Here is a 20,446-nt window from a genome sequence, read left to right as displayed (position 1 = left end):
TGAAAAATATTTGAAGGGGTCTGCTTTACCTCATAGTGCAGCGACAAACACTTTTATTGGCTAATCAGACAGTTGGATTTTTTTTCCGTAAGAAACATTATACATTTTTATCGAACTAAGAAATTTTTGATATTTGACGGACAATTTCAGAAAGAAATCCGAAACCAATCTGTAGCATTAATAATGGTTAATAACGGTTTAGTTTCCAATTTTTTTTCTCAAAAACGTCACATCGAATATTTGGACATATGCATGGAGCATTAAATATAGATAAAAATTAAACAAAAATTTATTGCACAGTTTGCATGGAAATCGCGAGACGAATCTTTTGAGCCTAATTAGTCCATGATTAGCCATAAGTGCTACAGTAACTCACATGTGCTAATGATCGGCTTAATTAGGCTCAAAAGATTTGTCTCGTGGTTTCCATGCGAACTATGAAATTAGTTTTTTCATTCGTGTCCGAAAACCTCTTCCGACATCCAGTCAAACATTCGATGTGATAACAAAAAATTTTCTTTTTGCGAACTAAACACACCCTAACATACCTGATGGGAGGTTTGCAAAATCCGAGATCAAGTAGGCGAGTAAAAATTTTGAACAGGGGCTAATCAAATTCCTGTGCATCACTGCAATGATGATCGGTGGCACTTTTCCCTGCTTGATCAAATCAGTTGATGCTAGAGCTATTACATCCTAGGCTTCAATTCAAATAACTTGATGATATCATGGTGGAAACCACCTTGGAAAGAGAGATTGAATTCTCTCTGTTTTTTTTCAACAATGAACTGTATTCTCTCATAGGGGAAAACAAATTAAATCTGCAACTTGACGATAGAAAATCAATAAAATAACCTTGTCATTACGGAAGAGAAGCGGCCAGGGTAGGTAGAACATCACTCGAGCCAGTTGCCTATTGTCAAATAGTATGAACAATGAAAAATGAGAAAAATGAAATAGAACTTGGCTGCTTGTGAGGATAATGATGACATGCGAGAGATTCATCAAGCGATCGATCTTCTGATTGATTTCAGAAAGACGAAACAACTGTTCGAAGCTCTCAAACATATGCAAAATTAGTTGATCTAGGCGAGGTGCCGATCACAACAGATCGTGGTCGGAGAATACAATCACGAAGGCCTTCAAGATCAGATGATAAAGCCAGGATGACATGCCCTTTAATAACTGGCATCCGTTGGCTCTTTAGTACTCCCACCGTCCCTAAATATTTGACGTCGTTAACCTTTTTTTAATATGTTTGACCGTTCGTCTTATTCAAAAAAATATAAGTAATTATTATTTTTTTCTATCATTTGAGTCGTTGTTAAATATACTTTTATGTATACATATAGTTTTACATATTTAAAAAAAATGAATAAGACAAACGGTCAAACATGTTTTAAAAAAATCAACGGCGTTAAATATTTAGGGATGGAGGAAGTAACTGGCATCCGTTTCCACTTTTGCGTGCATCACTTGAAGGAGGCGACCAGCCACGACGTGGGAATTCAATGGTCAGGGATGTGGGACGCCACAGTTTAATCTTCCATCCAGTCAACCATGGAGATCGCCATGTACGTCCTTATAAATGCACACGTCCATCTTACTCCAATGAGCACCTCCACGAGACTGGAAACAATTAATTAGCTGTAAATACAAGCATCTCGTGCCAAGTATATGACTTTAATTTAGGTGAATAGGTTCCACTACAAGAAACCTAACCATTTAAGATACGCACACTTCGAGACGAAAAAACTCATATCGATGAATTATATATTATAAAGATAATAACAAATAATTTAGAAAAGCACTATCTGTTCAATGCTTATGTAGAACGTTTATTAAGCATCAATATCTTCTACAATAAAACCTTTAATTATGTGTTAGCTGCCCCCCCCCCCCTCAAAGCTATCCTCCATCCCCGTGCCCGATCTAGCGACGTTGCTGCGCTCTCCCATCTTCATGGCCCACGACCGACATGCTGTTGCCCTAGCAGCCTAGCTCCCTCTAAATTCGGCGAACTTCCCTTCCACGGTTCCACCCTCACCCTTACCCTAACTTTCAACATTGACTTGTCAGAGTTTGTTGAAGCATGTTTGGACTTCGCTAGAGCTAGAAATCAAAGGAGGTTTTAGATCACAAACAGTGAAGCAGATATGAAGGTCATGAATACAATATTTTGGTTGGATTGTTTTTTCTCATATGATGTTTAGCGAATTCAAAAATTCTTAGCAATTGTTATTTTCCTCATACATAAGTCTTGGATTGAGGGTTTTTTTTTAAAAAAAAATCCACGGTCCACATAGGCCACCCTCTAGATTTGTACACGGGTGCGCCCCTCACCCTGAAGAATTTTCTTCCTGAACTTGAAGAAGAGAACCTAAACCCTCAGCAAGAGTTGGATAAAAATTAAGATTTTTGTGGCACGCTTTTCAAACTGCTAAACGGTGTGTTTCGTGCGAAAACTTTCTATATGAAAGTTACTCTAAAATATCATATTAATCTATTTTTCAAGTTTGTAATAATTAAAACTCAATCAATCATACGTTAATACCATCTCGTTTTGCATAAAAAAAACTTTATCTTCATCTTCATCTTCAGGAGAAAAGAACACCATCATAGCTGAGCCGGTGGAGATCAGGAAGTTGGACAGAGTGACAGAGAGACGATTCCATGTGCGTCGAGTTAGCGGGCGATTTTATTCCTGTGTGATGTCGATGTGATGATATGATGCAAAATGCGTTTAGGGATCCATGGCCATGGATACATAGCGCCTCACTGTTCAAGTTTGAACGGTCTTTTGTGATGTGCGTACGTGTTCATAGTGTGTACTAATCCTAGCCAATACGTACCTAGAGGAGAAATATGTAGATGGAATATTGGAATTGAAGTATCAATAGATCACATTCCTTTTATTTTGTACTACTCCATAAAGCCACTGCTCACTCCGTAGATTATACACATTCTAGTATTTCGAATTAGAGTTTGTCTATAGGTCCATGGTACTGTTACGATGTGTTTAATTTAGTTATAGGTTACTAACTTACTATATTTTATGATTTATGATTTCATGATAGAGAGAGTACATTATTAGACCGGCCTGTTCGAACCCACTGGTTATTCCTTTAGTTAATTATTAGGAAGGGTCACCGGCGAGCGGCGGCGGCCGGCCGTCTGCAAGAGCTAGCTAGCTAGATAGATACGCCGGCTATATACATAGCTAGCTATGCCGTGACGGTGGCCGGAAGCGGCGGCCGCCGGTGCCGCCCTCGGGCTTGCAGGTGAAGAAGGCGGCGGCGACGGGGGCGCCGAGGGCGTGGTCGTCGGCGAAGCCGCGGGTGGAGAAGTTGTGGCGGAGCAGCGGCGGCTGGTCCACGCCGCCGCGCGCCATCTGCCGGAACAGCACCACCGCCACCCGGTGGATCCCCGCCGCTGGCCGGGGGCTCTCGTAGCACACCACCTCGCGCCCTGCAATGTGCAATGACATATTATTACCAATTTACCTCCGTGCACCATATGCACACATATCGCCAAATTTACTTGCTGTGCAATTGATAGTGCATGCATGCAGACATTCAGGCAATTAATTAACAGTACTGTTAGTTCGAAGATATTTGTAAGCTAATTCCTATATATATCTATAAAGTTCAACTCCACTAAGTGTAGGTAATACTAATTCTCTCTTCTCTCGCGAAGCCATATCAACTCAATTGTTTTTAATCTTTGAATGATTCATCAAGGGTGTAAATTACATCTCTTCATATCACCTCAGTTGTTTTTAACTTTTGGATGATTCATCATAGGTGTAAATTGCATATCTCTTCCCCCTAAAAGGCACACCATACAATCAATCATTTATAACTTTTGGATAATTGATAAATATAAAAATATATATAAACATATAAACACTTGAAAAAAAATTGTATAGTAGGTAAGAAAGAAAATTTTAGATATATCACACAATTCTCCCACAGCAACGCACGGGTACCCATCTAGTTTATTAGGGATGATGTACAAGGCTAGCTTAACTAGATATACTCCCTTCGTCCTAGAATAAATTTATTTTTTTCCTCTCATTTGTTCCAAACTAAGTTTATTTTTTAAAGTAATCATTACATAGAAGTTTGTAAAAATATGAAATAAATATATTAGAAGTAGATAAAGAGAGAAATAATTGCATTATTGTTATTTGATAAAGTGGGGGTATTCATTATTTTTTATTTTATATTGAGTGAATAATGAATATATATTTTGGGGCAGAAAAGTACAACAGAACAATTTAAAAAGAGTATTTTATTTTATTTTATATTGGTATGTGTGGGATTAATGGTAGAGGTGAAATTGAACGAAAGATGATTTTGATTGGTTAAGATGACAAAGTAGGTGCATAAATTAAACAAGATAATATGAGTACTGATCGTGATGCGGGAGCAGATGCCAAAAATAACTTATATTTTAAAACAAAATTTAAACTATATAATTTGGGAGGGAGACACTAGGAAGCACAAACTCGAGCAAATTATTGTAATAAAAAAAGATAAATTATTGCAAACGAAAAAGATAAATTACTGTAAAAAGGACAATTATTGCAAACAAAAAGGAAGATAAGTACTAGATGTACGATCGACAAAGAAAACGCTATAAAAAGTTGAAAGTTATTGTCAGGGACACGCGAGTCCTTTACATATGCACAACTCACAACTTTCGTATTTTCAGATTAGCTTTGCTGCTGCAGCGCGGCACCTGAGTTTAGCGAAACACGGTCATCGGCTATGTAAAGATCAAATATCCAATTACATGGTTCTATTTATGATAGTTAGATTCAGACTTTTGCTGTATATATTCATACAGCAAATGATGCATTCCTGCTTATATCTATAAAGGACATTTAATTTAGTATTTCTAAGATCAAGATAAATTAATATACTATACACTGATGAAACTTAATTTGCATGATAAAAATAGTTGCAATTACAAACAGTTTAGTAGTGGATAAAACATGCATGACAGAAATTTGCTATGACAGTATTGAATAAATAACTAGATTGATGAGTGTAGTATGTGCTACCGCTAGGTGTTAAGTAGGGTAATCAGGGCACTTCTATAAATCAGATGGTTGATTTTGGCATCTCTACAAGAAATACAGTATATGCATGATCCATTTCCCATTTTAGCATGCACTAACAGCATCTAACGTACTAATTGTTTGAAGATCTCATGACCGTTTTGTTTTAATTGCATATTGCATTGCATTTGATGGTAACATATGATATGTAGATATATTCGATCACGCATCTCGCAAACACAAAACTGCACTAAGAGATCTCATGGAAACAAAAAAAAAATGAATGTGCAGTTATCAACTGATTCAGCTGACAGTGTTAACGAATGTTTCCCCATACCATAGTTCGCATCAGTTGTTCCAGGAATATCTGTCACCAACCTGTGCAAGCAAACAAACTAATGGTCAAATTCCAAATAACCATGCTTACGTCCACGTACTGAAGTTACTGATCGTTCAGAGTTTTTCAGACATCTACATATATGCACGCTGCATGCAGTACAACAAATTAAAAAGGACAAATAACGATAGATATGATAGATCGATCGATCACCAGTGTAAGTACTCTCTCAACGTCGGATTGCTTGGGTTTGGAGCATCTGGATCCACCATCACCTTAATTTGCATGAATCAGACATATACACAGCAAATTAATTAATATGTAGTCAAGAACACAGCTAGCATCATATATACTTCAAGAAATTAAAGTAACATATATATACTGACGATCGTGTAGAACTGGTGGAGATCCCCTCCGACCTCGACGCTGGGCCTCGCCGACACCGCCGACGGCCGGAGGTCCTCGCCGTTGACGACCCGCACGCCGTTGTACATCACCCGGAGCGTCACCTCCGGCGAGAACAGGTCCACCACGTCGCCGATCACCCGCCCCAGCACCAGGCTGTTCGCCGACGACATCTCTTCAAGCTAAATAAATCAGTTGAAACTACAGAGATTTCAGTATAGTTAAACAATTACCCTTGAGGACGTACAATTGGATTGGACTCTGCTCACATTATATAGAATAGATAGCCAAGGCTGCGAGCGTCATAGTCAAGAATCGAATGACATCGTCGCTGCATCCACCTTCGAAAAAAGATATCTTCGATGCATCCAAAAAAGAATCTTATTCTGATGTATGAAGTGCTACGTCATTCCAGTGCATGCAAGTACGCAATATATATGGGCCGGCCGGCTAACTCTTTACGCATGGGCCAGAATTTTAACTAGCTCTATATTCTTATTAAAACGATTTTATGGAGCTTGTAAAAAACAGCTTCTACATCATACATAGGAACTCACGATCACAAAGTTCATTTTAGTGGGTAAGTGTATTGGTAAGATGAAAGTGGAACGGTATTTGTCATATACTCCCACTAGTGGAGAAACCCTTATTTATCCCGGTTTGCAACCCCCTATAATCCTGGGTTGCAAACTAGGATCAAGAATTCGGTCCCGAGTGAAATAATCGGGATTAAAGATACATAGTAGTTAATATACTCCCAAATATAGAAATTAATATGACTCAAAATTTATACCGGACATCAACATTTCCAGGCCATTGATTCCAATGCACGGGAATTCAAACATTTTTGAGCAATCATGTGCTTACAAGAGGAATCTAAGCAATTTAAAATTTGAACAATAAGATAACTAAAAGGTTTTTTTTTCTCGTTTACCTTAATCTTTGCTAAATAACACAGAAATACTTATATTTAGAAACAGCGGGAGTAACTTTCACATGTGAAAATCAGATTGCTAATTTATTATTTTTATTCCAAAGAAAAGAAGCCACTCTCGCTCTCAAGACTAAAAATTCTCACATTAGATAAAAAGAAAAAGATATTAACCGTCCAATTGTGATATATCCAAATTATAACGGTGTAAATATAGTTGTATATAAAATATGATGGCATCTATAAAAACAGAAGTTAAGAGTTCTATACAATTGTATCTATGAAAATATGTGTTAAGAGTTGTATACCAAATCTGGTTTTTCTATTGTATATAAATTACAATTATATATCAAATGTTAAGTGTTGTATACAAATCCACTTCTACATTAATTTATCTAACCTCACACAAAGTTGTGTGGGTCAATTCACTAGTTGTATCTGATATGGATTCTTTATTGAATAATTTTACAACTTTTAACCAAAATATCAGTTATTTCTAAATTATATTTTAATGAATACTGTAGAAGGGTAGTTTATTACAATAAGAAAGATATTACATCTCATAGATATGATCGATTGAGATAAGGTTGATAAGACATCCAAAAAAATGAAACAATATATATCCCTTGTAAGCCGCATAGGGAGGGTGCGACAGCCCAATGTATCCCCTGTGTTTGTATCTAACTCTTCTATAGTGATCATTGCCGACCAGTGCCCGTGGTGGATTTTTCCCGTAAGGGTTTTCCACGTAAAATTCGTGTCTCCGTTGTGCATCTATTTTCATAACATATCCTACTTTGTTTCAAATTATGATTGATCTTTATTTTTCTAAATTAGCCTCGATAACTTAGAAAACCTAAATTCAACTACAAAATTAAGTTTTAAATTCAAATTTTGGATATAACTATTTTTTTGAACGAATTAGCTATATAAGAAACCAACTAGAGTTCGATGAAAACCTGATTTGATTAATTGTCGCAACATATGTAAGCAAATGAGCAGAGCCATAAAATGATTATCCAATTTTGATAAGCAAGAACTAAGAACACTACTGATTTGATTAATTTATAGACTGCATTTTGAGAATTACAAGAAACTTCAGGAATTCGAGCAGAAGAATTTTGTTGAAACTCACTGAAATTGGACTGGTTCTTGTGAAAGTTTTGTAAAATTGCTATGTTTTAAAAGAATCTTAATTTGGACTAACTTACAAATTATTCAAAAAGAAACTCTGCTATGACTGCATGTGTTGTTCTATAGCTATATATCTCTATGCCACAATCTCTAGAAGCTAAGCCATCTCTACTCTTTTTTTAACAGATACATGCAGTCACAAAGAGTTCCTTTTTAATAATTTATAAGTTAGCCTGAGCCAATATTCCTTTAAACAATAGCAATTTTATAGAACTTTCACGAGAACCAGTCCAATTTTAGTGAATTTTCACAAAATTCCTCTGCTCGATCGAATGCCTTAGGGCCTCATGGTTTTCCCTGGTTTTAAAGTTGATTTTGATGTTTTCAATGTAGTTTTTTTTCAATATTATAAGTCGCTAAGAACACATACAAAAAGAATTTATTTTTTTCAATTATTTTTTTATCACTAACAAAAGTTTTACTTTTAAATTATTTTTTATCACAAATAAGCTGTTAGGATCCATAAGCAAACCTTAACTTTCTAGTAATTAACAAAATGTGAAGGACGGATCGAAGACAGGAAGTCTGTCGGCACTCGGCTGTCGTTAAAGAAAGTGCTGGTCTTTTTCAAATGTCACCTCGGCTACCTCCAAATCTACTTTCACTGAGCTCGCGGTGTGATGCACATGCTACAGTAGATGAATCTTAAAATATGTACCTCAGATCGCAGGACACAGAAACCTACGTTATCAACAAGGTTGGAGGAGTCTTCCGATCGAGCGCCCAATACCCCCAAAAAAAAATCGATCGATCAAATGTTTCAGTTAACCAATGAGTGAAACATCAAGTTATATGGTGAAACGAAAAACTACCAACTGAAACATTTAAAAATTTTATGAAACATGGTGAAGATACACGTTGAAACATGTTCCTATCACATATGAAACAACAAATGTTAACGGATTGAAACATATGTTTTTCTTTCATCAAAATATAATCATACGATATCTTGTTGTAAAGATTTAATTACAACAAATACAACGGTGTGATCGGATCGTAGATTGGATAATTAGTTTAGGAGAAAAATCATTTTGAAGCTCGCTAAAATACATGCATGCATGCATCGATGAGGTGGAGAGAGAGGAGAGAGTAGTGGCATGTAGTTTTGGAAATTTTGTGAAACACAATGAAGATATATATTGAAACATATCACTACCACGTATGAAACAAAGAGTGTTAACGGATTGAAACATACATTTTTCTTTCGTCATAATATAATCATGCCATATCTTATTGTAAAGATTTAATTACAACGAATACAACGGTGTGATCGGATCGTAGATTAAATAAATAGTTTAGGAGAAAAATCGTTTTGAACATGCATGCATGGATGAGATGGAGAGAGAGAGAGGAGAGAGAGTAGTGGCAGGTTGTTTCGAGAATTTTGCGAAACACATTGAAGACATATTAAAACATATATTTTTCTTTCGTCATAATATAATTATGTAATATCTTATTATAAGTATTTAATTATAACAAATACAATGGTGTAATCGAATCGTGGATTAGATAAGTAGTTTATGAGAAAAATATTTTAAAGATTGCTATATGTATGTATTGTTGGAGCAAAAGAGGAAGCGGTAGTACACTAGTTGTTAGTAGTACACTGGTACCAATCAGATATTTGTTAGTAGTATACTAGTACCAATCAGAGCCCGATGGATTGGTTCACCAATTCGGGGCATTCTCCAACAAGGTTAGCTCCCTCATTGGTTGTCCCAAAAAAAAAAGCAAAAGCCAAAAAAAATATATTCAACGTAGTTTCTTTTTTAGCATTGGTTTTTAAGTCGTTAAGAGCACAAATATAAAAGCTTTACGCATACATTACTCTCTCCGGACTGATAATACTTGTCGTTTTAGACAAGGGTGAGGTCAAACTTTAAAATCTTTGATTATGAATCATTTTAAAAATATTTGTCTTTCAAATATGGTGACTACAGGTATATATTAGTCTTAAAAAGTACTTTAATAAAATCGTATATTTGTTAACACTTTTATACATATTATAATAGAAAATAATGGTCAAAGTTGTTTTTTTTAGACCGTGATCTTGTCCAAAACGACAAATATTATCAACCCGAAGGGAGTATTTTATAGTTGTTAATAAGCCGTTACTTTATAATCAGTTTAGGGGCAACCGATGAGGTCCTAGGATGCCAACTAGTGTAGAAAAAGTGTGGCTACTGTATTTCTTCCTTTGTTTCATATATTTATTTTTTTGAAACAGTTTAAGTATCAATGTATCATGTTGCATATAGCTAGAGGCATTATGCAACTTATCAGGAGTACGCTAACATGTACTTAAAAAGGGATAGCAAAAGCAATACTGAAGAAAAGTTTTCAAAAAAGAGAGAAAGCAATAATGAAGAAGGCAAAAAGCCAAGATGTAGTGGGCAAGTGGCAACCTACTTAGCAGAAAAGTCAGGGCATGCATCCTAGGATATCTGATTGATCAAATTATCAAATTATTCACATGGGGATAGAATATGCAGGGGCATTGTTCATTGGTTCATATAAAAGGGACATAGCTTCACAGGGTTGGCCAGCTATATAAACCAAAACAACTTATTAGCGAAAAAAATTTATAGGTAAAAAAATTATGTGTCCTTAGCAACTTAAAAAAACAAATGTTGAAAAAAAATTACGTTGAGAACACCCTAAATTCTCCAAAATTAAGTGAGACGCACAAACCACTACTTTTTATAAACAATCTTTCATAAGTGGTATGCCAATGTTGGCATAAGTCCAGTAAAGAATGGTTTGTTATCTTTTGAAACATGTGTGGTGTGTGTTGTAGTCATAGCAACCAAACAAACACTTGTCTAATAAAATATGGGACACCTATCATTTAATACGGTAAACAGTAACAGCAAACCAAACAGACGAACATTTTGCGAAAGATGAGAAATCTACACACTGATCACTGATTGGGCCGGGCTCGCTAGGTCTTATACAGCTAATCAAATTAAGGCCACTAGATGCTGCAGGTAATAATTAAAAAGAAAATTATTACGAAACAAAAAGGCAGGATTCCTCGGGTGCTCACATGGTAAAGGAGGAACAAAGCGACAAAATCTTTCTGGTTAAATGTATTGGAGACACAACGTGAATCACAGACGAATCAACAAGCTGAAAGACAAAATGTGAATCGGCTTGACTTCAGGGTGGCTATAGCAGTTAACAAGAGCATGGTCAACATTCTACTAAGTAATGGAGTCTCTGCTAAGTAAATAATTATCTCAGTAAACCCTCATACAAAGCAATGTACTCTCTAATCGTCAAAAGAAAGCTCTAGCTAGGGAGCACAAGCACACCAAAAAAATGACTTTGGGGAAGTTTTTGTCTTGTTTAGCCCCTTATACACTCATTAACTAAATTAGGATACATACTTATCTTTATGATAATTGATAGCTGCCCTTCTCAGAATTTGGAGGTTGGAAAAACACTCTTCACGTCTTTTTAACATTCTTCCCTTGATTATTTTACTACTGGTATTGGTAAATAGGGTTTGGCCTACGATTTTTTAAGGAGCATTTGCATTCACAATTCCAAGGAAGAAAGAGGGGTAGTGTTGGAGCAAATAACATTATTAATCACATATTGGTATCAGCAAAGATGCCCTACCTTTGTCTGGAGGGACCAATTACTAGAAACTTCTATGTAAAAAGTCAAAAAAAGGGCATACCATATAGAATTTTGCAGTATCCTGCTTTAGATCTGGAGAAGTGAACGGAATAAATGCACCTGTGTTGCCCATCAGCATCAGAATAACGTTACGTACTTGAACAGTGTGATTGATCAGAGTACCAATGAGGAAGAAAACATGTGCAGGGGAAATGAAATCTGTTGTCTTTTACTATGTGAAACTAAAAATGGAATCAGTTGCCTTTTACTATGTGAAACTAACTGGAATAACATAGTTTGAATCCAATGGATATGTAAGATACAATTTAGGGATGCAAAAATTTGAGACTTTAGTTACTAACCATAATTTCAGTAAGTACTTTAGACATGAAAAATAATATAGAAAGACATTTTATTCAAGAGACAGGTAAAGCAAACAAATTGAAGTCACCAACTGATGCAAACGTCAGCTTGTGCAAGGAAAGAAAATGGTTACAATTACTAAAGCATACCTGGTAGAAACAACTAGGAGCAGAAAAACTGAATAAACTTTCCATCATGTTTGATTTCATATCCTTCACTTTGTGGCATCGGATAACAAGGTCTGACATGCCATCAGGCACGTTAACACTCCATCATGTTTGATAGTAGAAGACAACATGAAAGAAAAGAATATTATATGCTTACATCGTGTAAAAAATTAAAAAAAGACAGAAAAATAAGATATCAGTTAAGCAGTTTTCAAGATAAGAATGAATGACAGTTTGTGATGGCACCTACCCAGATTGTTTCCATCCAAAAACCTCTTTATCGCATCAACACCAAAGGAAAGAACTGCACCTCTTTTGCGTGAACCTCTCTGAAGCTGAGGCTTGGCACATTAAACCAGTCACAAGAGAGCCCAGAAGGAATATAGCAATTATATATATTGAAGCAAGCTTTGTTTCCATGTAAATATTTTTGCTCGACATTGCAGTGATTCAAAACAGTCAGAACTCAGAACTACAAGGGTGGCATATAGCATCAGATATATAATGTTTGCAGACTTGGGGCTATCGTTTACATATTACATAAATTCAGGTTGCAGTTGATGGTGTAGCGAATTTTAACGTGATATCCTTATAATTTAAGAGAATCAAAGAAAACACAATCAATCCAGAGCACAACTGTTTGTGTTCATAAAAGAAAACATAAGTTCCACTCAAGATTGGACAATGATAACTAGAGAACTACGTATATGCCTTATACAGGAGGCTCACATAAATAACCGATGGCCTTAATGACATAAAAGATATAACTTCACTCCATGAACACTAAATAAACTCCCAAAAGCTACAAACTCCTTACTTATTACATGAGCGCGAGGCAGGTGACAAATACCTCAGAAAACAGCTCAACAAATGTATCGCTCAGTTTGGACTCAGTTATTCCTCAAAACCATATATAGTTTTGTTCATGCTCTTGCTTTCATGGTATCCTCATGCTAGGTAGATACCTGAAGCATAAAAAATAGCCACACAATTTTATAAGTAAAGCCTGTGTATCCATTTAATTTAAATTTAGCTAGTACCAGTATGTAATGGAAAAACACATACTAGAGCAAATTAAGCTAGCTTCACACCATCAAAATAAGAACCACACATAATACATGTTGGATTGAGCCACCAGAATGCAAAATGTGTAAAAATGACTTCAGGAGAAAATGATCCTCTGTCCAGAGTCTCCATTGAAAAAGTAAGGGTTTTCTGAAGCCCATTGAGCTCAAACATATTTAAAAGATCAAAACAATGAATGAAAAACAAGAGATTAGTCCAACGAACAACCACAATTTAAAGTTTGAGTAATGGCGTTCCTTTCATGAGGTCAAATCTCCTACTGTTTTCTGTCAAAAAATTTTCACTCGGTATGATATATAATAATATAACACTCTATTTGTTACCAATCACACCGGATTATGACATTGTCAAATGCATCCGAGAAATTGTAATGTATAGAGCTATATTATGAAACCCCTCAAATGATAAAACAAATATCCGACCATAAATCTCCACAAACTGTAAAAGGACAGGCTCTCAGGGCATTCACATCAACAAGCTGGCATTGATTGAAATAAGTATTGATCTTGTAACACAATCTGGAAGGAATTGTGTGTTCACAAAATGCTTCAGTTAAATATCAGCACTATATTAGTGAAAGAATGGCGAGCATTCAATTCATCTTAGCACAAAGGAAATCTAGAACCTCACTTGCCTCTATTTCCGTAGATATCAGGATTTCAAGATCTAGGGTGTGTTTAGTTCCACGTCAAAATTGAAAATTTGACTAAAATTGGAAGTTTGAAGAAAAAAGTTGGAAGTTTATATGTGTAGGAAAGTTTTGATGTGATGGAAAAGTTGGAAGTTTGAAGAAAAAGTTAGGAACTAAACAAGGGCCTAGTTGACAAGCGACAAGTCGAAGAGACTTAAATTTTTTCAAGCACTCTATGTTTGTAATTCAGAGACAGGATCCCTTTCACAATCAATAAACAAAAAGGAGGTAACTCAATCAACTGAAATAACTCATCAGTCGGTCAGTCCCCCACCTTCACCCAACCACAAACATGCCAGTTTTTTCTTCAGCTGGCCAAAATGGCCCCTCCAATTGCTTGTCGATTCGCTAAGGCAACTAGCTTAAGCCATTTCATCTGCATATCTGCGCTGAAAAAAAATATAGGATAACAGGGACGCGATCTCAGTAATTTGGGAATACATATCTCGGATCAAACCATGTCGCGGATTATGCATTCAGAAAGCGCCCGTGTGCGCAACTGCGCACCAGAACTAGCGGTCAGATAGGGTTTAACATCCGAGGTTTAGGGATTACCGACGAGCTAGCGGGGCCACCACTATGGGCGATCAGCGAGGGTGCTCCCCCGGGGAAGGCCGGAGAAGAGAGGCCGCGGCGGAGGCGGCGGGTTTTGGGGATTCCGTGGCGGGAGTGCGGCCGCAGATCCTGATCACCGGCACCCCCTCTCGCCTACGCCCACCACCGAGCACCCCCGAGCACCGAGCGCCGGGGAGGGAGGCGGTCCGCGGCGGCGGCATGGTCTCCGGCGAGGCGGCGACTCACCGACCTCGCCGACGCGGATGGCCAACATGCCGGTTTTTTTTTCTCTCTTTTTCCCTCATTTTATTTTGGGCCTGTACGGGCTAGTGGGCCGAGGATCCTTGCAGTGTACGCTTCTGCTCGGTTCGACTTGGTTTGCGTGGGCTGTGTGGGCTAGTGGGCTGCTTAGCGTAGGCAAGGTTTGCGTGGGCTTAGTAGGCCTCGGCTCCTTCCAGAGAAGGAAAAGTGCACCGGAGGTCCCTGAACTTGTCACCGAGATACGAAAACGTCCTCGAACCGCAATACCAAATATGCGGGGTTCTCTAACTATACAAAACCGGTCACCAGAGATCCCTCGGTGGTTTTGACCCGGGTTTTGATTTACGTGGCGGCTGAGTCAGCGTGGGACCCACGTGGGCCCTACATGTCAGGTGTCACGTCACACTCTCTTTCCCCTCTTTTCTCATCTCTCTTTTCCATCTCTTCACTCGCGCCGAGCAACGCGAGGCGCGATGAGCTGGCGAGGTGACGGTGGTCGCGACTCCAGCGGTGAAGGGTGGTGGCTGGCTTGGAGCTCAGCGGGGCGAGGCAGGAGGGGCAGCGCGAGCTCCAGACCACTCCACGCGGGGGCGGCTGGGATTTGGCCCACTTATATGTTCAAATTTTGGGTATTTTAAAAAGATATCTGTATCTTGCATATTGGCGCTTTTTTATAAAAAAAAATAGGCACGACTCTCTCTTCTTTTTTTTTCTTTTTTTTTGCAGAAGGTTGGAGAGATGGATTGTTAGGTGTCCTCCTGGAAAGCACACCAGAAATGCTGTAGTGAAAGTGATAATAAACACGAGTCGTGGGATAAATGACAATGACAAACAGGCAGAATGTAGTTTCATTTCGCATCTTTACTAATTTAAAAATAAAGTCGTCATCCTCCTCCTACACTATCGTAGTTCTCACATAAAAAAATGCTTTTAAACATACCACACCAAAAAAAATATTAATGTTTCTACGTAAAATCAACCCGGAAATTAAGTTGGATGAAAAAAAACTGGACCACATAATTTAGTCGAAGCCCTAATATTTGCAGTCCCAATATTACAATTTTCTCTATAATTCCAGTCACGTTGTAATACGTGGCCATGTCATTAATGCACATCAACAACGGGTATTTAAATTTCTGTCTCCATCTAATTTTCGTGTACATATTTCTTTATCTTTTCGCTTATATTTATGTTTATCGGTTAAAATTTGATTTTTCAATTTAAAATTTAGAGTTGATTTTGAGTTAACATATATATAATTTTATTTATAAATTATTTTTTGTTTGTAAATATATTATTTGGCTTAGTTTGTAGGAGTATTTGCCTGCTTGTTTTCAGTAACTCCTTTTATTTTATTTTAGCCTTCAAGATTTGTCCTAAAATATAATATTTTTTCATCAGTATTCTCTTCTCAACCAATCACAATTCTCTATCATTCAATTTTTTTACCTATCTCTACTTCTCAACCAATCACAACCTTCTTACATTTAATTTTATTTATTTTCTTAATACCCATGTTCAGTCTTAAAATTCTTTATATTCTGATACGGAGGAAGTTGTATCAAACTGGAGCAGTAGACGGAAAACCACGTATGCTCAAATTGGCTTCAGCTTGCCGTACGAGTTTCAGTTTGGAAGTTTGAGTGATCATCTCCTACTTGTACTAATAATAAATAAGAGTACTATGAACGCGATTACTCGGTCAAAACGCAATTAGCTGTCGCCAATCTCATTACGTGCCTTTTCGCAAAGTCAGAACGAATTAGTGCGAAACAGTCCTCCATAAATAGCAAAACAGTAGTAGCGACACAAAAAGGCACAGATTTTTTTTTCAGGTGATACGTCAATGATTTGTGACAGCCCAATAGCTTGCAGCCAAGGCCATCTCCAGAATTGAAGAATACTCGAAAAACTTCTCGTACCTAAAATTAAACTAAAACACTTTTAATGTCCTAAAATAACTAAAATTTAGTAATTAGACATAACATAATATTATAAATATAATTAGTGGATGTATCTAATCTAATTATCTAATTATAGTTTGCTATTCTCCTGTTTTATATTATAAATTGTTTGGATTTTTTTTCCGTTACACAAACTTTTTACAATCTGATAAAAATTTTGTAGAAAAATTAACAATATTTATAATATCAAATTAGTTAGAACATTAAATGTAACATTGAATAAATTTTGATAAGATGTTTGTTTTATGTTATAAATATTGTTATATTTTATATAAATTTGGTTGAAACTAATAAATTTTGGTTAGAGAAAAATTCAAAGCAACCTATAATATAATAAATTATATAAAAATTGGAGGGAGTATATTTTAATATGGACGTAGTATGTAAAATTCCTGAATTCAAAAAAGGGCCAAAGGACATATCCGGAGGCAAACTGTATGAAACAAATTGATTTGCAATTTTCTCCACTTTATTTCGTTTTCTTTTCACTGTCCTTAATTTCTATTCCCTCCGTCTCTAAATATAAGGGATTTTAATTAGACAGCCAAAATCACTTATATTTAGGGACGGAGGAGAGTAGTAACTAACACAAAACGTTACACAAATGCAGCATTGCAGCCCCTAATTAATCAGATCCAAAGCTATTATATCCACTAATACAGAGTAAGCGATCACCTAGTAGCAGGCTAGCTAGCCAAGTACATCAATTTACTTCAACGGATTACCACTAATTAATCTCACACTCAAATACTCCTACTACATGTACCAACTCGAACATTTTCTCTCTCTTTCATTTTTTTTCTCTCATTTTGTTGCCGCGCTTCTTAATTAGCATCTCCTCCGGCGTTTCATGGTATGGTCACCGGCGGCGGCGGCGGCGAAGCAACGGAAGGGGTTCTCCGGCGAGGAGATGTCCGGCACGAACACCGCGCTGGCGTCGGTGGCGCCGCCACCGTAGCGCGGGTCCCGTTGCCAGTGGAGCCCTGACGCCGTGGGCGGCGAGGGGAGCTCCGGCACGGCCCAGTGAACTTCCGGCACCTGGCCGAAGAAGTCCTGGCCGCCGCCGCCGCCGCCGGCGGCGGCGGCGGAGGAGGAGGAGGACGACGACGACGACCTGCCGCCGTTCGGCGAGCCGTCCATGCTCCCGATCTTGCCGCTGTCCGCCTGCATGCCATTGGAACGCGCCACGTTAGCTCAAGCTGTGTCTCGCAAAATATCTCATGCCATCGATCGCTCAGATCAGCATGAGCGAATAATGAGGTCATAAATAGATCGATTTTTTAGTAGTATTTTGATTATTCGTAGTACCAATTTGATGAGATATTGAAAAGAAAAGAAAAATCTGACGAGAATTTGGATGCTGACCTTGGACGTGCCGTTCTCGGCGAAGCCGAAGCCGGAGCTGAAGTCGGCGAAGCCGAAGAACTCGTTGAGCGGCCAGTCCGGCGATCCGCCGGCGAGGTTGCCGAACACCGCCGCGGCGGTGCCGGCCGTGACGGGGCCACGGGAGGCCCGCTTCGGCGGGGTCTTGGTCACCACCGGCGGCAGCGCAGGGGTGTTGAACTGCTCGTCGACGAGCGACCAGTCGGGCAGGTTGCCGGTGATGCCGATGTCGTGGCCACCGGTGGCCCAGTCGATGACGTCGTCATCGCTGTAGATCGGCGAGGGGCTGCGCTTCGGCGGCGGCTGCGGGGGCGGTGCCGTGTTGCGCGGCAGCGACGACGACAAGGGGTGTGGGGGGTGTTTGTCGTCGTCGTCGGCGGCGGCGTCAAGGCCGACGTGGACGCCGGTGAGGAGGAAGCGGCGGTGGGCGGAGACGAGGGCGTTGGCGGTGTGGACGGCGACGTCGCAGGCGCGGCAGAGGAGGGCGCGGTCCTCGACGCAGAAGAAGTAGGCGTGGGCGTCCTGGCAGATGTCGCAGGTCGGGGGGGAGGGAGAGGAGGAAGAAGAGGAGGAGGAGAGGAGGGGGAGGCGGTGGTGCTTGCCGGCGAGGCGGTTGGCGGCGTGGACGTGGAGGTCGCAGCGCGCGCAGAGGGCGGCGTCGTCGGCGCAGCAGAGCACCCGCGCCTCCGCCGCCTCGCACGCGGAGCACAGCACCTTCATCGATCTAGCTACCTACCTACCACCACGACTCATCCACGAGGCGCTGGGCGCGCCGCGGGGGGGGGGGGGGGGGGGGGGGGGGGGGGGGGGGGCGGGGGTTTGTTCGGGAAGGGAAGGGAAGGGAAGGAGGTTAGTTGGTGGTGGTGGTGAGGGGATGTGGCATTGCCCAAGATATTATTGTCGGTCTGTCTCTCCGCGGGTGTCCACGGAGGGAGGAGCTAGTATACATTCTGACTGCTTCCCGGGGAGTTTTAAAATAGAGTAAACTTTACGAATAGTGCTCCCTCCGTCCTATAATATAATATAAGGGTTTTTAAGTTTTTACTCATAATATTTAATCACTCATCTTATTTAAAAAAAATTTAGAATTATTATTTATTTTTTATGATTTAATTTATTATCTAAAGTACTTTAAACACAACTTTTCATTTTTTATATTTGCATAATTTTTTTTAATAAGACGAGTGGTCAAACAGTACATGAAAAACTCAAAATCCCTTATATTATGGGACGGAGGGAGTACTTTACATATACTCACCCTTCCTTAAATATTTGACACCGTTAACTTTTTTTAGCTCATGTTTGACTGTTCGTCTTATTCAAAAATTTTTATAAAATATGTAAAATTATATGCATACATAAATGTTTTTTTTTAAAAATGAATCAAATGATAGGAAAAAGATTAATATTTTTTCTTATTTTTTTAATAAGACGAACGGTTAAACATATTTAAAAAAGTCAACGGCATCAAATATTTAGGGACAAAGGAAGTATTACTATACATATATATGATTTGATCAAATTATCGTAAAAGTTATATATTTAAAAAGAATATGAATCACAAAATCTACATATATAGTGTCTTATGGCTGTGTGTCTTATGACAGAAGCCGAAGATGTAATCCATTTCCATTATCTAAAAAAAATCTACAGATATAGTGTCGAATTTATTCCAGAACAGATACAGTATCAAATTTATCATAAAAAGAAAGAAAGGTGCTAATTAATTGCTGGATTATGAGATAGAAAAATGTGGAGTCTAAAATTTTAACAAGAATTTTGATAGTCTTCCGGTCCAAATAGAATGTGTTATATCCATCCAAAATCTATTATATTTTAGGAGGGGAAAGTGGATATCTGTATTTTTAATGGTTAAATTGGAACCATACCATTATAATTTTGCAAAGTTTGAGATATGTCATCGGTATCTCAATGACATTTAGAACCCACATGAGTCAATGACATGTGGGTCAGGATGGCATATCTTCAATTTTGCAAAATTATAATGGCATGGTTCCAATTTTCCCATTTTTGAAATATATATTTTATAATATTTTCAAATAAAATAAATACTTAATCGTTCTAAAATAAATCAATTATGTATAGGATGTAACATATTCTGATATAGTAATAAATCTGAATACTGTGTGATAGTATTTTAGGTTGATTTATTTTGGGAGCTGCGTACTGTATGGCGGCACATGGGGGATGTGGGGCGCGTGGGGACTTGAATTGACCAGACAAGGATCGGGGAAGCGGTGGATGGATGGAGTTTTGAGGAGAGTTGAGTTTGGGCCGACGTCTCGCACTGCACGCCGAGGCCACCGCTTTGACCCCTATTCTCGCCCGCTTCGCCCGCCGCCTGCCGCTGCTAAAAAAAGCCTGCGACTGCGACACTGACTGGACAAATCACCGTCTCG

General features: G+C 38.5%; 2 protein-coding genes across 7 annotated transcripts; both read right to left on the bottom strand.

The window, feature by feature from the left end:
- Nucleotides 1–2,877: 2,877 nt before the first annotated feature.
- Nucleotides 2,878–14,695, bottom strand: LOC9271430 (protein FLOWERING LOCUS T 1). Of its 6 annotated transcripts, XM_026023723.2 has the most exons (10): nucleotides 14,419–14,695; nucleotides 14,138–14,252; nucleotides 12,937–13,051; nucleotides 12,069–12,421; nucleotides 11,618–11,676; nucleotides 6,077–6,148; nucleotides 5,789–6,008; nucleotides 5,616–5,677; nucleotides 5,403–5,443; nucleotides 2,878–3,468 (listed from the first exon to the last, which is right to left on the bottom strand). In XM_026023723.2, the coding sequence occupies exons 7-10, from the start codon at nucleotides 5,978–5,980 to the stop codon at nucleotides 3,221–3,223; spliced, it is 543 nt and encodes a 180-aa protein (XP_025879508.1). In that variant the 5' UTR covers nucleotides 5,981–6,008; nucleotides 6,077–6,148; nucleotides 11,618–11,676; nucleotides 12,069–12,421; nucleotides 12,937–13,051; nucleotides 14,138–14,252; nucleotides 14,419–14,695; the 3' UTR covers nucleotides 2,878–3,220. The 6 variants fall into 6 exon arrangements, with proteins under 6 accessions (XP_025879508.1, XP_066163009.1, XP_025879506.1 ...); XM_066306912.1 differs by lacking the exon at nucleotides 14,138–14,252 and having other exon boundaries at nucleotides 5,789–5,989; nucleotides 6,077–6,164; XM_026023721.2 differs by lacking the exons at nucleotides 12,937–13,051; nucleotides 14,138–14,252; nucleotides 14,419–14,695 and having other exon boundaries at nucleotides 6,077–6,164; nucleotides 12,069–12,215.
- A 2,386-nt stretch (nucleotides 14,696–17,081) lies between these two features.
- On the bottom strand, nucleotides 17,082–18,932 carry LOC4327073 (B-box zinc finger protein 22). Its single transcript, XM_015774835.3, has 2 exons — nucleotides 18,009–18,932; nucleotides 17,082–17,807 (listed from the first exon to the last, which is right to left on the bottom strand). The coding sequence occupies exons 1-2, from the start codon at nucleotides 18,744–18,746 to the stop codon at nucleotides 17,472–17,474; spliced, it is 1,074 nt and encodes a 357-aa protein (XP_015630321.1). The 5' UTR covers nucleotides 18,747–18,932; the 3' UTR covers nucleotides 17,082–17,471.
- Nucleotides 18,933–20,446: the final 1,514 nt, after the last annotated feature.

This window comes from Oryza sativa, chromosome 1 (assembly GCF_034140825.1).
Source record: "Oryza sativa Japonica Group chromosome 1, ASM3414082v1".
NCBI classification, from domain to species: domain Eukaryota; kingdom Viridiplantae; phylum Streptophyta; class Magnoliopsida; order Poales; family Poaceae; genus Oryza; species Oryza sativa.
This window is presented reverse-complemented; position numbering and strand designations above follow the sequence as displayed.

What these genes read in the sequence shown, in the direction of transcription:
- LOC9271430 (XM_066306911.1), bottom strand. An exon ending in TTGAGAGAGTACTTACACTG is followed by an intron (nt 5,444 to 5,615) that starts GTGATCGATCGA and finishes TTGCTTGCACAG; the next exon opens with GTTGGTGACAGATATTCCTG. An exon ending in AACAACTGATGCGAACTATG is followed by an intron (nt 3,469 to 5,402) that starts GTATGGGGAAAC and finishes TGCACATTGCAG; the next exon opens with GGCGCGAGGTGGTGTGCTAC.
- LOC4327073 (XM_015774835.3), bottom strand. Translation starts at nt 18,746, where the DNA reads ATGAAGGTGCTGTGCTCCGCGTGCGAGGCGGCGGAGGCGCGGGTGCTC. An exon ending in CCGAGAACGGCACGTCCAAG is followed by an intron (nt 17,808 to 18,008) that starts GTCAGCATCCAA and finishes AATGGCATGCAG; the next exon opens with GCGGACAGCGGCAAGATCGG.